At 45.4% G+C, this 20,642-nt stretch overlaps 10 protein-coding genes across 10 annotated transcripts; 4 read left to right on the plus strand and 6 right to left on the minus strand.

Annotated features, from left to right (window-relative positions):
• Window positions 1-91: 91 nt before the first annotated feature.
• Window positions 92-703, minus strand: HD556DRAFT_1451059 (uncharacterized protein; the record flags this gene model as incomplete). Its single annotated transcript, XM_041307870.1, has 1 exon — window positions 92-703. One exon carries the CDS (start codon window positions 701-703, stop codon window positions 92-94), a length of 612 nt encoding a protein of 203 aa, XP_041152580.1.
• Window positions 704-1,773: 1,070 nt separating this feature from the next.
• Window positions 1,774-2,765, minus strand: HD556DRAFT_1435278 (uncharacterized protein; the record flags this gene model as incomplete). The annotated part of the gene is made up of 5 exons (XM_041305401.1): window positions 1,774-1,970; window positions 2,004-2,171; window positions 2,219-2,389; window positions 2,411-2,495; window positions 2,571-2,765. 5 exons carry the CDS (start codon window positions 2,763-2,765, stop codon window positions 1,774-1,776), a joined length of 816 nt encoding a protein of 271 aa, XP_041152581.1.
• Window positions 2,766-2,858: 93 nt separating this feature from the next.
• HD556DRAFT_1250464 (uncharacterized protein) lies at window positions 2,859-3,815 on the minus strand (the record flags this gene model as incomplete). The annotated part of the gene is made up of 3 exons (XM_041298932.1): window positions 2,859-3,281; window positions 3,326-3,586; window positions 3,636-3,815. Coding segments are annotated over 3 exons (864 nt in total), but the record flags the coding sequence as incomplete, so codon positions are not given.
• A 1,123-nt stretch (window positions 3,816-4,938) lies between these two features.
• On the minus strand, window positions 4,939-5,418 carry HD556DRAFT_1451062 (uncharacterized protein; the record flags this gene model as incomplete). The annotated part of the gene is made up of 1 exon (XM_041307871.1): window positions 4,939-5,418. The coding sequence occupies one exon, from the start codon at window positions 5,416-5,418 to the stop codon at window positions 4,939-4,941; it is 480 nt and encodes a 159-aa protein (XP_041152583.1).
• Window positions 5,419-6,422: 1,004 nt separating this feature from the next.
• Window positions 6,423-6,665, plus strand: HD556DRAFT_1195850 (uncharacterized protein; the record flags this gene model as incomplete). Its single annotated transcript, XM_041296274.1, is given in 2 exon segments — window positions 6,423-6,578; window positions 6,591-6,665. Coding segments are annotated over 2 exon segments (231 nt in total), but the record flags the coding sequence as incomplete, so codon positions are not given.
• A 2,470-nt stretch (window positions 6,666-9,135) lies between these two features.
• HD556DRAFT_1250449 (uncharacterized protein) lies at window positions 9,136-9,421 on the minus strand (the record flags this gene model as incomplete). The annotated part of the gene is made up of 2 exons (XM_041298929.1): window positions 9,136-9,259; window positions 9,330-9,421. Coding segments are annotated over 2 exons (216 nt in total), but the record flags the coding sequence as incomplete, so codon positions are not given.
• A 1,260-nt stretch (window positions 9,422-10,681) lies between these two features.
• HD556DRAFT_1215832 (uncharacterized protein) lies at window positions 10,682-10,948 on the plus strand (the record flags this gene model as incomplete). The annotated part of the gene is made up of 1 exon (XM_041296677.1): window positions 10,682-10,948. A coding segment is annotated over one exon (267 nt), but the record flags the coding sequence as incomplete, so codon positions are not given.
• A 24-nt stretch (window positions 10,949-10,972) lies between these two features.
• On the plus strand, window positions 10,973-11,353 carry HD556DRAFT_1200426 (uncharacterized protein; the record flags this gene model as incomplete). The annotated part of the gene is made up of 1 exon (XM_041296374.1): window positions 10,973-11,353. A coding segment is annotated over one exon (381 nt), but the record flags the coding sequence as incomplete, so codon positions are not given.
• A 394-nt stretch (window positions 11,354-11,747) lies between these two features.
• On the plus strand, window positions 11,748-11,909 carry HD556DRAFT_1199776 (uncharacterized protein; the record flags this gene model as incomplete). Its single annotated transcript, XM_041296361.1, has 1 exon — window positions 11,748-11,909. A coding segment is annotated over one exon (162 nt), but the record flags the coding sequence as incomplete, so codon positions are not given.
• A 5,028-nt stretch (window positions 11,910-16,937) lies between these two features.
• On the minus strand, window positions 16,938-18,821 carry HD556DRAFT_1314544 (uncharacterized protein; the record flags this gene model as incomplete). Its single annotated transcript, XM_041300947.1, has 6 exons — window positions 16,938-17,558; window positions 17,588-17,688; window positions 17,731-17,880; window positions 17,968-18,479; window positions 18,606-18,644; window positions 18,715-18,821. The coding sequence occupies 6 exons, from the start codon at window positions 18,819-18,821 to the stop codon at window positions 16,938-16,940; spliced, it is 1,530 nt and encodes a 509-aa protein (XP_041152589.1).
• Between the last annotated feature and the right edge of the window lie 1,821 nt (window positions 18,822-20,642).

The following is a 20,642-nucleotide window of genomic DNA, read 5'->3' on the forward strand; positions in this document are numbered from 1 at the left end:
TTATGTAGTAATTTGGGGCCTGCACTGTAGGCAGTGAATCCATTGGGGCCTCTTGCACATTTTGTATTTGCTGACGAGTTGGGTGAATGTATTAGGCAAGTAGAGGCACAGAGGCACATGATTGAGATGAAAGATATGACTGTGGGGGAGGGCAATACAACTGAGATAGTGATTGGTGAAATAGAGGTGAGGAGTGTAAGGAGAGAAGAGCAGAAATTGGCAGAAGCAGAGGGAAAGACTGATGTAGAGGATGGGGTGGTTGGGGTGTAGGTAAGTAAAAATGTTGTGAAGGGCCTCCCATTGATGGCGCAGAGACAGTTTGATGTTGCTGCGATGCTCCTGAATCTTGCTGAGCGGGTGCCATCCCCTTCTTTCCTTGTGTACTCGGACCATGTGTGCTCACTTTTGCTGTTTTTGCCTTGGCTTTGCATGTAGGCTTCCGCAGTTTGGTTGAAGCATGATCAAAGGCAGAAGGTGGCACTAAAGATGGTTGAGCAGCCACACCCTCGCCACTATCTGCTATTTGAAATGTATCTCCACCTTTCTTGGCTGTTCTCTTGTCTTGTAGTTGGTGTATGGCCTTGACCTGAACTTCAGCTATATTGGTAACCCAAAGCGGTATCTCATGAAGTGTATCAGGAACAATACATTGGATGTGATCGTAGTTATGGATAGAATAGACATTGAGAAAAAAGTTTGGCATTGACTCGTGCTTGACTATGGCCTTTGTTTGAGAGGTGTCTATCCATTCTTGATGTACAGACTGTCAATGGATGTCTGTGCACTGCAAATCGAGGCAATTATGTTGAATATTAATGGTGCAAATAATGTCCTATGAGGTGATCCAAGTCTTGAACAATTAGCTTGTATATAAAACACATGATGTACTATACTGGTTGAAACCATCTCATTATCAGTAAGATCAATGCATAGGAGGTGGAGAGATGGGTGGAGAGCAGCTCTGAATGTGAAGAGCTGGAGTGTGACATGATCTGTCATTTGACTGTCCTGGGATGATATGAGAATCTTGCGAATACGTCCAATATACAACTGGAAGCAGCATCACAGCCATGTCAATGAGTAGCTGTCATGACAAAAGGAAAAGAAGATACTAGCTCACCTGCCTGTCCACTGGTTGTTGGAAAATAACATGACTATTCAAGCATGCACATTATCCTTCACTTGTCACAACTGATTTACCCTGATAATATATGATTCCAGGTTGAACAGTCCTAAGAATCTTCATGCAGCGAGTGGTTTTCCATGGGACTGTGTGTTTTCTCACTGACTTTGCTATTGCAGTGGGAGAAGTGGTTTCAATTTTGCCCGAACCTGTACATCATTAGTGGTGATATAGCGATAGCACATACTATGGGACTTACCAGGTATCAGAGGACTATGACTTGAGTTTGGTATGCCTAGAAGCCTCGCTTGTTCAGGATGTTCATCAAGATAGCATAGGACCTTTTCCCCCACACAAATCCACTGGTAGTGATATGTTTGATCGTGTCCTGGTGAGAAAAAATCTTGCAAGTATCCCTACTTGGCACCTGTCGGTTGCTGTAGATGCATAATAACTGGAATACATGATTGAATGATTCATATCGCTCAGTTGAAAAAACAATCACAGGGCCAAAATGACAAATGTATGCTGGAAGATGGATGAGAAAATGGAACTTTGGCTTACTAATCAAAATACTCAGTGCACATTGTGTCATAACATTCAAAAAATCTTCAATGGTTCAAGATAACATTGCCTTTGTCACCAAGATATCAGACAAGCCTTTTGGATAGAACATGAATTGAACTCACAAGATATGTTTCTGTGTCCATGAATCTTGTGTGCCAGACCAGTACAATGAGTTTGCCGATCACTGTCCATGCATTAAGGACCATCGGAGGAATGACGTCATGGATAATGAATAGCATAACTTGTGCCAAACTTTTAAAATGCTTGCCAATTAAACTGCCTTAATAGTGGCAAATATAGTCTGCATTTAGACAGGGCACATTCAGGCCATCCTTGTTGATGGATTCAAGCCAGTACTGAAAAATGTGGAGGAACTTTGCTTTTTTGAGAAGAAACACTGTCTGCCCCCAGAAGTACTTGACAACACCCAGGAGTATTGTATGAAGGATTTCCGTTGGGGCATCTATATGAATATCTAACACTGCATGAAGCTGAGCGAGAGATCTACAGCAACCAAAAAAAACTCACCATCCATTCCCAGTAGGGGATTGGTAGTATTGTTGAGGTGTCCACCTTTCAAGAGTTCCTCGAATTCTTTCCAAAGGGCAGCTTCAACTTCACTTTTAGGCAGAGCTGGAGATCCTGGTATGCATTTTCGAAGCTTCTTGCCAAGTTCAACCAACACACTGAGAATCGAACCTGAAGCTGAATCTCGCACACCAGTCAATGAAACAGAATTCTGGATTTTTGTTGTGGTGCCTGATTTGAAGGCAGTTTTAAACTGTTGTTGAATCTCTTGACTCATCTTCTCGGGGGTTTATATATTACCTGACTGCAAGCACTATAAGTTATATGGAAGATACGGAAAGGATTTTCATACCATAAAAATGCTGTTGTAGCCAGCCTTGGATTCCTTGTACTCTTTTGTTCCACCAACATCACATGTCCTGCAAAAATAGTTGCAGTTGAGCCCTGTGTGGCTACACTCTTCAGCTTGCATGGGATTGTCTCCAGCAAGAAATAATGCATATGGAATAAGCATAACCTCCTCGTTGAACTTGCAATCCCATGCCATAACACCAGATCATGCTGCATCACTACATGCATTCAATGATACTAGCATACAAATGACAAGTAGAATAACATACAATATGGATTCCTTCATTGCTCACATCAATTCCATGGGTGGTGCATGAGGGGAGGATGAAACAAATTGCACAAAGAATTCTTTTTCGAGCATCTCTTGAGGCAAATTTGCATTAGACATGTATATATCGTGGCGTTTGTTCCACTGCCTCAATATATTGCCTGACACATCATCCATGATGATTGAGGGAACAGTATACACCATTTGACCTTTTGACTTTTCTCGCAGTGGATTGGGTGAAAGTGACACATATCTAACGGAAGATGCTATGACATGCTTTAGTCTTATAGTTACTAATGAAAGTAGAACCAAACATACATGTGAGCCCACAATATCTCCAAATGATCGTACAAACATAGACATTGGGATAATCTCCTCATTGTCACTTACAATGAACCTGGCCTGATACACATTTGAGCACCAGTATACATTACATAGATGACCCTATACCTCTGTCCATTCAGCAGCTAACCCAATGCATATAGCACTTTATCTGATTGTTTGCAGGATTCAGTGGTATTGGTGGGGATGTCAGCAGCAGCCAGAAAGAATAGTTTTGGGATGAAATAGCCTCCTAAAGACTCCTGCAACAGTTCGTCCATAAAATACATGGTCCTGTCTACCTGAACTGCTGGCAGTGATGGGAGATCAAACAACATTTTACTCCCATTGAATACTTGTGACATCCTCTTTCCATCATCCTCTGGATAGTCTTGCATTGCAAGACAAGTGAGGGGATTAGCATAGTCCTATGAATTATGTTAACATCACATTGGTGCAGAGATCCATCCCATGAACCTTTGCAATTGCTCTCGCAACACTATTGATGTAAAACATGTTTCCAGAGTGAGACATGACCTTCTTGGTTGAATCTCCTATGAGATCCTGCAAATAACTCTGATACTTCTTCATTGTGCCGAGTGAGGGAAGGCTTCGCATGCCGAATTCTTTGACCCAATTCAAGACCACCTTCTTTTGGACTTCAGAGAACGGAAGCCATGGGGAGCTAAACAAGAGGGATGTGATGAAATACTTGATATTGTTAGATATATCATATATATGTGTGCAGCATAAGACCTACTGCTTTTGATGGCCAGGGATACAATGGATGATCTGGAGAGACATTGTAGTTAGTGTTCGCAGGTTCAAGAAGTGGGTCATCTGCAAATACCGCTAAGTATTGAATTTCAGAGTGCAGGAAAGACATTTTACTTACCAGGAATTTCAATACCAAAGTCAGGCACACTGTCGTCAACAAGCTCACACTCTGTTAAGACCGTGCACAAAGGGTAGGACTGGATCCGAGGGGCTTGGCTTCAGCTTGTGCGCTGCGCCCCTTACCCGAGTATGTGCCCTTAATTTCAGAATGATGTCCGAAGAAAGTCCAAGGACATCCGAAGTGCAGGAAAGTTTGGAAGGACTTTCCAGACGAGTGCAAGTAACTTCCAGATGAGTGCGGGAAAGTTCCGGAGGAACTTCTGGAAATTACAATGAGGTTTTGTCCTGATACGGATATGTGTAATGGCTACTTAGGACAAGTCCTAAGTAGAAGCAAACAGAGGAAAGGCTGCAAGGACAAAGTCCGAAGCAGAATAGGTCTGGAGGACCATGGGAAAGTTCCGGAAACTTAGAGGAGTTTAGGATCAGATGAGCAGAGGAGCAGAGCTCTGGCCTAGGGAATTCCTCCCTAGGCCTAAGGTGGATGTTAACAAGGAAGGAACTAGTTGTGAGGACTTAGTGTGAAGACTAGTGCAAGGACTAATATGATATTCAGGCTGAGGAACTACAGGACATATACAAGAGTTTATATACTTAAGGAAATAATGGAAAGATCAGTAAGCAAGTGTCCAAGGCTATGTACGAAGCATAAGCAAAGTTATCAAGCGCGAGTTGGAAATGAAGCATAGGTTAATGGATCAGTAAGCATACTAGTAGTAAGTATAACCGAGATACTGATGACAAGGAATACCAAATAGAGGAATAGGCTGTGTTAACGTTATATGCACAGGAATGAATTAGGAAGCTTATCGTATATCGGATCGGATCGAATCGGACCGGATCGGAGGTCCAGATGAGAAGCGTGGATGTACAGGATATAACATTAGGGCGATAGGACAAAGGATGAATGATGCAGGCTAGCTGCAGAGGTATGGAGGTCTGATGTACGGAGGTAAAGGGATCTGGATGTGGATGTGCAGATATGGATGTACAGAGGTGCAGGGATCCGGATGGGTAGAGGACTGGAGACATGGATAGGGTGTCCGAAGGTCCAGATGAGGCGTGGGAATATTGTCAGATGTAGGTCCGGAATACGGGATATGACACACTCCTTGTTAGTGGGAATGATGGGTGTTGAGATGGCAATTTGTCCTGAGGCAACAGACACCTGCAGTTCAGCAAACAGGTCCGGAAATTCATTATCAAGCTGGAGTGTTCGACTGCTGATGATCTTGTTCCAGAGATTGGCTAATGGATATTTGGAATCCATATCATCTGGTGCTGTTTCAGGCACCATGGGCAGTCCATCAGCTTGTATGTTGATAGGTGTCATCCACATAATCGAAATCGATGCTGAAGTCATCTTGACTGGTGGGGGGAAGTGAAGGATCAGGATGGCCAGCAGGTGTTGCAGCAGAAACACTTGGCTTCCTGGTCTCAGAAAGCTTTTTCTTAAGATTTTTGGCACAATAAATGTGAATATCTTGCTTCACGTGCTTTGCAGCATTACAGTGTGCCATCACACAATAGATACCACATTCTTAGGGCATACAGTGCAAAAGACACGATCTGAAGTGTCATTGCAGAATCAAAAGACTATAGATACCATAGCATAAATAAATAAGCAATGAATTGATGAAAAAAAATACACGTACTATGGCCATCGATGATGTCATCCTTCATGCTGGTCAATTTATCAAGAACAGTGGGCACTGCGCAGGCACTCGATATGCTGATCATGTGACTGAACACATTCAAAATGTCAACAAGTCCAATCTCTCATGTCTCGCTGTTCAAGGTGATTGTCACTTTGTTAACTTCAAAATGAATTCAAGGCTATCACTCACCAAAGTTTCAACTCTCTATCCTGGTGTTCATTATAAAGACAACCATGCCTCACTCGAACCAATGTCCTTCATAGTCTGCTTTCCCAGGACATTTCTGAGACAGATCTTGGAAAGGAGTGATATTGTATGAATCTGTTGTTTTCCACTTTCCTCAAGGCTTGCTCACATGTAAATGCCAGCCTGTCCACATATCAGTATCTATTGATGAGGAATATGGAACATTCACTACACCAGTCATAGAGGTTGTATTATCAGACTTGAGTTGCTGCAGTAGCATACTATACTGTTTGGGAGACTTGGACAATGTAAGTGCATATGTCATCTATTTAAACATCAACCTATTACTTACATCATGCCAAAGTCGACCTCAGCTATGTCCTATGACAATGACAAACCCACTATATCATTTTTCCCACTCCTATTTTTGTTTGACTACATCAATCCAGCTGATTGGGAAACAGTTTACTGGCAAATTCAGGAATAGCTCACTACAGAAGTTGACACGGAATTGTCACTGTGGACATGGGGACGTGACACTTTCTGGCTGGCATTTGTCACTGCCTATCCGTCCTTTCCAATGTGCAAGTGGCCAATGTGGGATCCTTGTATTCCACTGGCAGGATCGTTCATTGAACACTGGTTAGAATGTTTGAATGATGGTAGCACTACTGAGGAGGTTCTGGTCTAGGATGACGTAGTGAGTCATATTTGGAACGAATTTTGTAAACATGCAGCGCTCTTCTATTTCCTTCCCCTTATTTCCTTGGCTTGATATTGTAGTGAAATTTTTGTTGTCCGTTTTGTTTTGAGCTAGCCATGATGCCTGATATTGATACATATTAGTCCAGCAAGTAACCTTCGTGTGAAGCCAAACCCGCACTTTCCCGTGCATTGGCCACATCAGACCCGCATTCCCACGCTTCGGATACCTCAGAAACACATTAGGAAAGTCCCTTGTCCATCCATAGTCCGTCCAAACCCCATTGGTATGTGAATTTCCTTACCTCGAGGCTTGTAAAATGTGTTGCAGCCTTATTACATGTCCTTACATATTTACTATATTTCCTATCCCTCCCTATTCCGAGTGAGATTCTAGACAGTATAAGTTGCCTATACTTTGAACTACTTATACACTTCCCTCGTACTATATACCCCACCCATTAGGTTTACCTTTGAAGTTGTCCTTTGTAGTGCATGCTTTTTAGCCCCTATTAGGTTCCTTATACCTCTCTATACCTAGACATTCCTTACCTTGCAATATATCTTTGCCCTCGCTCTCTCAAAACCTCGTTCCTTGACTTCCCTATACCTTGTCTGCACTTTCCCGCGCTGACACGCACCAAACTTGTTTTGTGCATGGTCATGGCTACTTTTGAGCTTTGATATTCCCTAGTAACTGTACTCTACAAAGTTACTAAGAATTTTCTATAACACATTATGACTTGATTTGAGTAGTTTTCAGACATAACAAACCCATAACACTACATAATATTTCAATTAATACTTATCCTATTCAAAGATAAGTTCCAAACATACCATAACACATTACTCAGCATTTTTTCTTACAACATCATAATTTTTCTCACACATTCTTCACATTTCTTTTGTATGTTCTGAAACATATTCAATACAACATTTTAATGTATCAACAGTTCATGGGTGACTAATGGCTTAGTCAGATGAAATGTATTAGTTAGATGAGATGGATTAGTTAGGAATTTCAATGGAGAAAGTTGATAGATAAGAATATTCGAGAAGTGAACAAGTTATCATAAGACATCTCTACAACGACTCAGTTTGAGTCATATTTCCTTATTTAGATAGTTACACAGCCACATTTAGAGTAGTATATAAGGGGCTCTATTTCCCCTCTGAATAATGACAATCTCCCTTTTGAAATCAATCTTCCTTTGAGAGGACAGACAATCCCCCTTTAAGAGAGAGGGAGGAGGATTTGAGTATCTTCCTGAATTTCTCACCCCATATTTGTGTGAACATTTGAGTAAATATTAAGTTTATTCCCTCCATTCTTTTGTCATCTTTTCCCACAACATACTGATTTTCTGAGGCCTACCTTGAGCCAATCCTTGAATTACACTAGCTGGTACACAGTTATCAGTCATCTAGTTGTAGTTTCGTCACATTCTCTTTAAAGACACAGGATACCTTTTCTGTGGGGAGAATTTACATATTTTTAATGATTAGGAGGATGCAAATAAGACTAGCACTTTATTCAACAATATTAAGAGCTTGGCTGCTTTAAGACTACATCAAGAGGGTGTACTCTGTTCTGATTCTGCGTCATACTCATTGTGAGTACCTGAGCAGCAGAGAAGTTAGTTTCGAAGCCATGTATTTTGGTTGATTCGATTGTGTTAGAGGCTTAGTTTGATCTCCTCTAATTTTTTGAGAATAGGGAGTGTTTACAAGATATTACTCTGATTCATTGTGTACTGTTGTGAACCATATCTTCATCTTCATATTGCATACTTTTGCATTCATCTTCTAGTAGCATCATAGTACTGCATCAAGCCAGTTATTGATTTGGCTACACCATTTACGATCTTTATCTTTAGCGTCCTAAGCACTGCATCAAGCCAGTTAACAGGCTAACAACTTTTTCATAGTACCTAAGCACTGCATCAAGCCAGTTAACGGTCACTGTCTTAACACACCTAAAGTCAATAGAAGTTGTTTAGAACAACCCTGCTATTTATGCCTCCTCCCATGAACAACCACATTATCAACCGTTAGTATTTGTCTGAACCGTTGACCGTGGAGGATAGTGAGAACTGGTGATTTTATTGCCAATCACATCCTAGTAAGACATAATTTTCCGCACCTTTGGCCACACGTTCCCACACTTCAGATAGTCTTGGATACATTCCTATACCTCGCACATACCTGTCCGCTATTGTCCTGCGCTTAGTGTGCTCTTAGGTTGCACATATTCATCATCATTCTAGTAGCAATTCCCTTTAGGGTTGAATGTGTCTGTTTAGACATAAGATAGAGCTTGTGCACAAACCACCAATGTGTGATGCATTGTGACTGACTGTGACCCGATGTGACCTCTAAGCGGTGGCGACCAAATCTCGGAGTTCTATGTACTAGTGTGACATCCATACAGTATGAACTATGCCATCAGATAGTGTATGCAATGAAAGGTAAGATGTATTGTTGATTATATAGTGAACAATGATCAAAATGAGTCAGCAGTAATAGTCTAAATGTCAGATTCCGGCTGTCTTGAGCTCGGCGAGAACAGAGTTAGGAAGCACTTGGTGACCACAATATTTCTTGGTGGCCCAAGCTGCTTGCTTTCCCGACAAGCCTTTTTGGTAGGCATTCATGAATCTACGAGAACACTATGCATATCTGAGGTTCAGGTGAGATAAAACTAACATGAAAATAATCAGGGGCTCACTTTCGCATCTGTTCCACAGTCACCGAGTCCAGTGCATCAATCAGGTTTGTCTCCAGGCCTTGTTCACTTGATGATGGTGGCTTTTGATGGTATATTCACTTTGCATGGCCCCAGCACTGCTCAATAAAATTAAGCTCGCAGTGGAACTTGGGAAGGAAAAGAACACTAATGCCGTGTGTGTCACATGCAAGTTCAAGTGTAGATTAAAAAACGGCTTAGTCACTTACCAAGTGGCACCCCGAAAAAAGACCCCAAACACCCATCGAGCTCAACGCGCCCAACGCCGCCAACGCCGCTCAACGGCGACCCTTCGACTACTCTCTACACCCAGAAAACTTTCAAAAACACCAAAAAACAATATCTAGATAAGTACATAACCCACTAATACTAACATGCCACCAGGGAAGCCCACTGTTGGGACTGGAACAGGGCTGTCAAAAGCTCATTCGCCAACCCCAGCTCATGCTCCCAACACCAGAAGGACGACTCGAAACCCAATCTCTGTCGAAGATATCTTGGCTACGCCGCATGATGTCATGGATACCGACAGTGCGGAGAAATTCCTGGGTTCCAAACTTCTATGCCTAGAGGGTCAACCCTTTACCCTAACTCATCTCTCATTGATTCTTTTTCATATAACGCAGATGTCTTCTGCCACCCCGGTTCCAGTCAATGCGGCAATATGCGCCGTTGCATTTATACTGAGGAAGAACATAGCATGCAAAATTGCCGAGGCCGCTGCGACGAAACTAGCCTCCTCCTTGACCGTCGCGTTAACTGACTCTCTCTCCACTCGCATCGTAGATCACACAATCGCAGCTCTTGCTCCGCAGATAGCCAACGTTCATGCTGCCTCGGAAGCCCTTGCCAAAACTGCCCAACAGAACGAGGACACACTGGCCATAACCCTAGACAAAGCTGAATGTCTACACCGCTACGCAAGAGACGAGAGAACCGAACAGGAGGGAAACATATCTGTAGCGGCAGACCGTCTAGAGGAAACAGCAGACGCTCTATACGCCACGGTTACAGACTGTCAAAACGCCATTAAACTACTGACCCCATCGTTAGACACCACACAGGAACGCATCAACCATCTGTCCTCCCAGTTCACCGCCCCCATGCCCATCCCCGCGCCCAACCAGCCTACGTACAGTTCAGTGGTGGCCGCCAATCTCCCCCCCAAAACGGACCTAGCTCTTGGACGAGCTGCTATTCGTGCACGACAGATCCTTCTTGATCCCAAACCAGGAACAAACCTATTCCCACCAGGCACCTCCAACAAAGACATTGCTACCCGTCTCAGAGAAGCAATTGGCAACATCAAGGACGACGGCACACCACCGGGTTATGTAAGAGCAGTCACCACCATGCGGAATGGAGGTGTCATAGTAGAACTGGACTCTGAAGAACTGGCTGAATGGCTCCGAGGACCATCTGGTCGCACCCTACTCGAAGAACAATTCGAATCAACAATATTGTTCCGCTCTCGCACTTTCGCCTTAGTACTAGAATACTTATCAATTCGTTTACAGATTGAATATATTGACTTCCTTCGTCATGTAGAAGCCGAAAATAATCTACCGGCCGGCTCCCTAACCTCCATTCGGTGGATCAAACCCCCGGCACATCAATCCTCAGAACAGCGAAAAGCCTTTGCTCTTCTCCAAGTGGCCGATGCCTTCACGGCCAACAACATCCTGCGCGACGGTATCTGCATCGATAACGAACGCATCAGCGTCCGAAAGGACAAGAAAGAGCCCATTCGCTGCGCCAAGTGCCAATGTTTCGGCCACATCACTCGAAACTTCACCGACCCATCCAATATGTGCGGCACATGTGCGGAACCTCACATCACCTCTCAATGCAACGCCTATCGCACTACTAGATGCGTCAACTGTCACAGCAACGACCACACTAGCTGGGGCAGGAAGTGCCCAGAATTCCTTCGTAGATGCGAGCTGCTTGATGAAAAATACCTGGAAAACAAGATGCCTTACTTCCCCACCAATGCAGCCTGGACACATGCCATCCTCCCCCCCAAACCCAGTAAACCCCGTTTGCCAACCCAGTCACCGACCCCTCCGCAGACATCCCGATCTGCGACAATCAATCGTACCCTCCGTCAAACCACTATCACCTTCCCTATGACCTCTCGTCCAGACACACCCCCTCTCATCTCTCACCCCAACTCCCCAGAACTACTTCCCTCCACTAAAGACATATTGAACGAAATATATCCTCCCTTGAACTTTGATCTCTCAACCGCCTCTGCCTCTGCCTCAACCTCCTCCGTCTCTGTCTCTGCCATTGCTTCCTCCGTCTCCCCCAATCTCTCAACCTCTTCAACCTCCACGACTAGCAGTTCATCTCCATCCCCCACTCATGTCTAATCACGCCATCGTCAACAACGTTAGGTTGCGAATCTGGCAACAGAATCTCAATGGCTCCCTAATAGCCCAACTGTCATTACTCAATAACCCAGCCGTCGCTGACTGGGACATCTTACTCCTACAGGAACCACATATCAACTTCCTCCGTAATACTAGCGCCAACCATCATTGGCACGTCCTCTATCCCACCCAGCATCTTACACACCTTCAGCAACGTACTCGGGCTGTCATCCTGATCAGCACTAAGATCGACACCAACTCCTGGAAGCAACTCAACTTTCCCTCCTCAGACGTCACAGTCATCCAGCTATCAGGACCATATGGCCGCTGCTCCATATTTAATATCTATAACGATGGAACCCATCACAACACGCTAACCACTTTTGATGAATTTCTAGAACGTAACATTGCATCAATCAAGACAACAGAAACTGACCATATGTTATGGATGGGCGACTTCAATCGCCACCATCCACTCTGGGAAGACATCTGAAACCGCCATCTATTCAATTATGCTGCTGCTAACCCCCTCATTGACCTCATAGCTGACCATGGAATGCTTCAATTGCTTCCCTGCGGAATCCCTATACTACAATCTGTAAGTACTGGTAATTGGACACGCCCGGACAACGTCTTCGGCACGGAACACCTGCTAGATGCAGTCATATCCTGCGAAACGGCCCCAGAGCTTCGCGGACCCAGAACCGATCACCTCCCCATACTACTAACCCTAGACCTTGAAGCCCCCCGCACCCTTGATGATCCCCGCCATAACTGGCGAGACGTCGACTGGGAAGCATTCAACAAGCATCTCCAACATGTCATCTCCAGCCGTCCAGCACAGCCTCTCGCCTCAGATGATGAATTTCAAGACGCTGCCCTCCACCTCACCCACTCGATCACCTCGACCATGAAAGCCTGCATGCCCCTTTCAAAGCCCTGTCCTCTGTTAAGAACGTGCTCAAGGGGCGGATCCGAAGGGCTTGGCTTCAGCTCGTGCGCTGCGCCCCTTACCCGAGTACGTGCCCCTAACTTCCGAGGGTTGTTGAACAATGTCCGAAGGTTACCGGATGATGTCCGGAGGGCGTCGGGCGATGTCCGGAGTCCGATGTCCGATGCGCAGGAATTCCGGCGGACGTTCGGAAACAAGAGATAAGACTAATCCGGATGAAGTCCGAACTAGAAAGGAAACAGCGGAGGACTACCAGAGGTAGAGGCGGAGGTGACAAGTCTATAGGAGTCGATCCTAAGACGAGCGGAGGTCGACGAGAGAGAAACTCAAGTCGGACAGAGGAGAGAATGAGCAGAGTCTAAGATGATATTTGAACTAAGGATGTACATAGATTCTACAGGGTTTATATACTACTGAGGACTTATCGGAGAACAGAGATGCGCAGTCCGAAGCTATACAAAGCTGTGGACGGAGCGTATAGAAAAGTCAAACGCTAGTCTATCGGAAAATAGTAAATGAACCCGGAGATTAGAACAGATGAAAATAAAGGCGGAAATGAAATGAGGTACGGAAAATGATATGGTCTAACTGGAGTAGGAACGTACAAAGGGATAAGGCACGGAAGTTAGACGCGGGTCGGATCCGGACATAGAATAGACGTCGGCCGGATCCGGACTTCCGGAAATGATGTGTGTGATAGGTCCGGGTCCGGAACGCGGGATATGACATCCTCACTCAAAACGATGGTGGACCAAACGCCTCTCCGACCTTCGACAACGCATCAAGGAACTAAGCAAGCTCACCTACCAAATGCGAGCCATCTCCACCCACCCAAGCCACGCCGAACTCAAAAAACTCAAGGACCAATACGCGGACGAGATCACTGCAACAAAGAAGCAGCATTGGTTAGACTGGCTGGAGGATATTGAAGGTAACGATCTATGGACTGCTAACAAATACATCTCCTCAGAACCACGCGACGGCGGCAAGACTCGTATCCCCTCCCTTTCCATCACGAACCCCGACGGCACCCAAGGCGAGGCGACCACCAACGACGAAAAGAGCGAAATATTAGCTAAGTCCTTCTTTCTGCTTCCACCGGCTAACAGTTCTGTCCCCCCAGATGCAGTCTACCCCGACCCCATAGGCCCTCTAGCTTACATTACGACGGCCCAGATCAAACGCGCCATAGGTAAGTTAAGTGGTTATAAAGCCCCAGGACCCGACGGTATATGCAACGTCATGTTCAAGGAATGCTTGGCCACCCTCATCCCCTACCTGGAATATCTGTTCAATGCGGCGTTCTCCCATCGTACCTACTATCAGCCCTGGAGAGAGTTCACGATGGTAGTGTTACGAAAACCATCCAAACCTAACTACTCCGTTCCTAAAGCCTACAGGCCGATTGCCCTGCTCAACACCACTGGGAAACTCCTCACGGCAGTGGTAGCAGACCAGCTAACGCACATTCTAGAACACTACAAGCTACTGCCAAACACGCACTTTGGGGGAAGACCAGGACGCTCCACTATGGATTCACTCCACCTGCTCGAGGAGACCATCAAAAATGCCTGGTGATCCCACAAAGTAGCCTCGATGCTATTCCTGGACATCGAAGGCGCATTCCCGAATGCGGTAACAGAAAGGCTGATCCACAACATGCGCATGAGAAGGATTCTGATTGAGATAGTCCAATTCATTGAACAAGTACTAACACGTCATCAGACTCAATTGAAATTCGACGGTTTCACCTCTGATTGGTTCCCTGTTACTAACGGTATCGGACAAGGGGATCCCTTGTCCATGATTCTTTATATTATTTATAGTTCGGACTTGGTCGATGTTGCCACACCCCGGATAGGCCGAGGGGCTCTAAGGGAACTAACTCTTGCCTTTGTTAATGACACAGCTTTCATAGCGATTGGGAAGACCTTCGCCGAGACTCACGCTACTCTCACTGACATGCTGGAATGCCCTGGTGGCGGCTATGATTGGTCAAGAGCACACAACTCCCGGTTTGAAACTAACAAATTTGCGCTAATGGACTTCTCTATGAACAGGCGCAGAACCCGCCCCGACATGCACATCCAAGGGGCCATCATTCGCCTGGTCCAGACACACAGATTTCTGGGCGTCATTCTAGATCAAGAACTCCGATGGAAAGCTCAGGTTGACAACGCCGTAGCTCAAGGAATGGCCTATGTACTCCAGCTGCGTTGTCTCTCTGCCTCTGCCCGAGGCCTCCCTTTACGACTGATGCATCAGCTTTACCTAGCAGTGGCCGTGCCCAAAATGTTGTACGCTGCGGACTTATGGTTCTCGCCCGTTTTCCGTAATGGCACCAACACCCTGCAGCGGGGCTCCATTGGAGTCACCAAACGCATCTCCTCCATTCAACGAGTAGCCACCATTGCCATCACCGGTGCTATGAGAACGACAGCCACGGACGTCCTCGAGGCCCACGCCAACCTCCTCCCCGCCACTCTTCTCCTTCAAAATGCGTGCCATCGTGCCATCACCCGAATCGCCTCCCTCCCCAAAACCCACCCCTTGTTCATCCCTGTTCATAAAGCAGCCACACGCTACGTCGCCTCGCATCGCACATCCCTTCATTGCCTTACCCATCGCTTCGAAATCTCCCCTCAAACGGTTGAGACTCTCATCCCAGCCAGGCGTCCGCCTTCCGCCAAGAACCCCTGGACCACACACATCGCCCCCAGCAAGGAACAGGCTATCGCTGAATACGAACAGCTGACGGACAAGATTCAGATTTACAGTGACGGCTCCGGCCACAAGGGCAACATTGGGGCAGCAGCCGTCCTATTCAGAGCGGGGCAGCTGCCCAGAACCTTACACTTTCATCTTGGAACAGAAGACGAGCACACAGTATTCAAAGCCGAAGAAACGGGCCTCACATTAGCAGCGCGGCTCTTAGCCACTGAACGTGACCCACCATTCCCAGTATCTATATTGATTGACAATCAAGCCTCCATACAAGCCGGTGAGAGTTTCTACACATGCCCAGGCTCCTATCTAGCAGACCACTTCTGCAGAACGATGCAACAAATCGCAAAGAACCACGAGGGCTTTGATGTCACTGTGCGTTGGGTACCCGGACACTCTGATGTCCACGGCAACGGAGAAGCAGACAAACATGACAAGTTAGCGGCGGAGGGCCATCACAACAACAGCCCCATTGAACGTCTACCCCGCTACCTCCGTCAACGCACGCTCCCCCTCAGTATTTTGGCACTGAAGGAGCGACAGGGCAAGGACACCGCTGAGTGGTGGAAACACCTGTGGCGTAATTCCCCCCGCTACTACCATCTGAACCAAATTGACCCCAACCTACTCAAACGCTCCTTTGTCAAACTCACCGCCACATTCCCTAAAAGCCTCACCAGTCTCTACATGTTTCTGCGCACTGGTCATGCCCCACTCAACAAGCACCTACATCGCATCCGCAAATCAGAGAGCTCATCGTGTCCCCACTGCCACGGCACGGAGGAATCAGTACACCACTTCCTACACATATGCCTGCAGTACCGACGAGAACGCCACTCCCTTGTCGCAGCCCTTGGCAGGAGAGCCTCCTCCACTCAGTTCCTCCTAACTGACCCCATCGCTACCCCCCACCTGGTTAAATATGTCAATGCAACGGGCAGAATGAGAGCCGTACTCGGTGAAATCCCCACTCCTCCCCCATCCCCGAACTGATCATCCCCACGTCAGATGTTGCAGGTCGCCAGCAAGCGCCTACCACCTTGTCAGTCCCTCGCAAGTCCCACACACCCCATCTCCTCACATCCCTACACTCATTCACATGGAGTCAGCAATGCCATCCCAGCCTTCACAGGATCGATTCGGAAAGCCTGTCCCATCCGTCAATTATGGGTCGCACCCTCCTCATTCCAATCCTTACCTACTGACTCCTGTACCTACCCATGTCAGCGGTTGAGTACGTGTTATCACTTTGATATTCGTTAGCACAGAACACCGATACTGTACATTTAAAGTCATCTCATCTTCGACAGGCGGCGTGTCTAAAACGGCCGGCGGGAACGGCGGACTGGTGGGAGCACGCTTCACACCAGGGCATTCGCACGCCTAGAGATGCGTTGGGGACACTGGGGGTCCCCACGACTAGATAGTATTGTCCTCCTTAGAGTTTCACTCTCCATAGGACATAAATTGGAATTAAAAAAAAATAAAAAAAAGTGTAGATTTCACATTAATAAAGTCAACTTCATTGTATAGCATCTGTCAACAGCAACAACATGGGATGCCAGGTTTGCAAGTGAAGTTAGGTTTGCACTCTGCCTGAATGTTTGACATGTCGCTGTAACCGTGCTCCTCAAGGATTGTTGCCATACCCTTGAAAACACCTCCACGTGCATGACCCTCGAGGAAATAGAATGACTGGGCAGAACTGTCTTTAAAGGTGCCATTAGCCATGCATATTTTTGTCTTTGATGGCTTCCCATCAGCACCATAGATGATCTTGCCTACTGAGTTCCTTGCCATCACCTTGACACCCCAGTTCATCCCAACTTTAGGTATCCCCTTGGACATCTTCCATGCAGACAATGAGCCATAGGGGCGCTTGAGGTGAGTGGTCACATTATCAAAGACAAACATATGATCCTCATCAGGCCAAGAGGCTTGAACAATATCCATTGCCTTCTGGCATTGTGTGAGGATTTCCTCATTTGAGAAATACCCATCACGTGATTTTCCCGCTTTAAATAATACCCATGCTGACTCTTTTCCATCAGGTGATTGCAACCAGCTGTGATCTGCTGATACAAAATCCGCCACCATCAAAGAAGCCCCTTCAACTTTGGCATATGGTATGGCGCTGGTGTTTTTGTGTATCCATCTTGACTTCCCTCGATCATTGGCATAGAACGTACTTTTGTCATGGAACCAGATACATAAGGGTCACTCAGCACCACAGATTTTCTCAAGATTTGTTCCCCAGGAACACATTTTCCCTTCCTCTGCAGCCCATTTCCTCAAGAAAACATTTTGATGATAATCAACAACATTGTTGCACTCGTGACCATCAACATATTGACCACGGTGATTCCAGACCCAACAATAGTCCATGAGTTCATCCACCGCTTTGCGGTTGAAAGAGAGATCGTTTTCTTTAACTTCAGTCGCATTTTGACTTCATCCCTGTCCAGATACTCCATGACATCCTCTGCTTGCACATAGGCACCAATGGATTGAAGATGTTCATGGATTTCATTGGCAAGGTCATTGGTAAGTCAAGATAATGTCCATGTACCATACAGATTGATTGGTATGTTGATACAATTGTTAATATAGGCTTTTGTTGCCTCACAAAGATCACAGGCCCACCAACTCAACATTTCCTTTCCGTTTGCAGTCAGTAACAATGCTGCCATCCAAGCCTTGTATCCAGGAGAGGAGGGGTTTGTGTAATATACAAGTAATGTCACCATTGATTCAAGTCGTCCTTTAGTCCAGTTGTCCAGGCCAGGGTCCTTGTAGCCTCTCCTGGTGTCCTGGCAAGGCTTCAGCACGTCCCTGAGGTCTTGAAGAGCAGTTGCACACTCCAAGACTTTAGGTGCTTTCTGAAGCTCCCATGCAAGTCCCGCGCTACTTATGCAATATCTTCCAGTGCACTGTGGGCCCTCTGGATATGTTCCAGGTGTCACATCCACTCCAACACCTTGCTTACTCTCAATTCCATCCTCTAGAGCCTCAGCTTCAAAGATATCACCATCCTCATCAAGACTACCCTCACAATCATCCTTACAACTCGCATATTCTGGCCTGAAAAGGTTTTTGGCATCATTCACCATGACTTCTGGCTCGTCCAACTCAGAGTCTTGGTCACAATTGGCTGTGGTGAATATTTTGTCAAGAGATGGGATAGAAGGTGGTAGAGGTGATTCTCACTGTGCTATGACCTTTGCAGCATCAAGGAATACATCTACTCTGAGCCAAAGTGGCTGAGAACAACGTCAGAAGCAAAAACACATCCAACGAGTCACCAAGACTCACTTACACATTTTCCTTCTCTTCTTTCTGTGATTTTCTGACCCTGGTCCTCTTAGTGTTTATTTTGGCATGTCCATGAAGATTACTCAGGTGGCCCACCTTGCGTTTGGGCATTTTTGCACCTGGAAGAGTTGCGGAATGAATGGTATACTGTTTTCGTAAGTTAGTTCCCCTATGTGTCACGCATACAATCTCTGTTCCATAGCTTATAACATTTCATTTTCTTAATGCCACTCACAAATTTAAGTTTTCAAAAAATCCAGCCACACAGGGTTGTTCAAAATCCAAATCCGCAGAACACTGTGCAAATATATTTTCCAAAAACTAAGATTTACAAGTGGCATTAACTTTATACTACAAAATCACACCAGAGTCACTCTTTATTACGTGATGTTGGTGGTTTGTGCACGAGCTCTATCTTAGCAGCTAGGCATAGCTTGACATTTTCTTGCCACCCAGCAAGATTGTTGTTTTCACAACTGGAGCCCACTGTGAGGGTTTCTTGTTTTAGGCTCTCTGTGCTCACCCAGGGGTGTTTCCTCCACCCTATTCCTCAATACTCTTCTCCTTTACCCAACCACAGTCACTCCTTCCTCTAATTTCATATTCTTCTCCTCCCCCCTCCGCATTGATAAGTGATTTTTTTTCAACCAGATCGCATTTCAGGGGATATATTTTCCTCGTTCAGGGCTTTCTTAGGACCCCTCATTTGTCTGATTTGAAGCAGAGGTTGTTGAGATATAGGCATTTTTGTGATTTTGAGAGGTTGAGGAGAGATAAAGTTTTCCTGGGAGTACAAAGGCTTGTCCTATTTTGATTTTTTGGTGGTCTATTGTCATATCCCGTATTCCAGACTTACATCCGACAATATTCCCACGCCTCATCCGGACCTTCGGACGCCCTATCCATGTCTCCAGTCCTCTATCCATCCGGATCCCTGCACCTCTGCACATCCACATCCACATCCACATCCCTTTACCTCCATACCTCAGCTAGCCTGCATCAGTCATCCTTTGTCCCATCACCCTAATGTCATATCCCATATATCCACGTGTCTCATCCGGACGTCCGGTCCGGTCCGATCCGATATACGATAAGCTTCCTAATTCATTTCTAATGTCATTAATGGCTACAATAAACCTAGCAGCCAATGATGATCCTGATAATGATATAACCTTCCAGGACTTAGAGCAGCTGTTATGATCATAGTTGTCATTTTCCCCTCTTCCTCCATATTCACTAGTAGCACCTCATATACCCTCAAAATGACCTATCCTATAGTTCTAAATAATGCACTCCACACACCTATAGGACCTACCTTATGTCCATTGGTAGCACTCTAAGAGACTTTGGATTCTGGATCAGAGGGGGTGCTAGACAGCATAGACTTATTTAGTGATTGGTTTGGTAGTCTAATCATTGTTATAGTAAAATTCAAGCAGCTATAGTTATAAAATTTAAGTGATATGAGTTGTTCTGTTACTTAGCACAATGGCCTCATTATTAACATATAAAACAGACCATGACACTCTTTACTGCAGTCAACCTTATTCCAAAATTGAATACAGTGGCCTGTTGGAGCTTTCAAGGCACAAAGATGAGTCAAACTAGTAACTAATGTGTCCATAATACCCTAAAGAATTTTCAAGGAATAGGCAAACATAGTTATATTACTGTTTCTTATGTACATTATAATTTTTTTCTTCCTAAGTTGCTCTTAATTCTGTAAGAGGGCCTCTCAAAGTATAATAAATAATTATATTTGAAGGAATTTGGTATAGAATTAAGTGAGGAATGTTAACTGTTTTAATAAGTGGTGGTGTTACAAGGACCAGTTAAATACTGTACTATTTGCTACATGTTTACTTACAAGTGTGGCTGTATTATCAAAGTAAAAAAAGTTAATTTGATTAAAAAATATCATTTTTTTAATGT

The sequence above is a fragment of the Suillus plorans genome (genome assembly GCF_016647745.1).
Source record: "Suillus plorans strain S12 chromosome Unknown HD556scaffold_119, whole genome shotgun sequence".
NCBI lineage: Eukaryota > Fungi > Basidiomycota > Agaricomycetes > Boletales > Suillaceae > Suillus > Suillus plorans.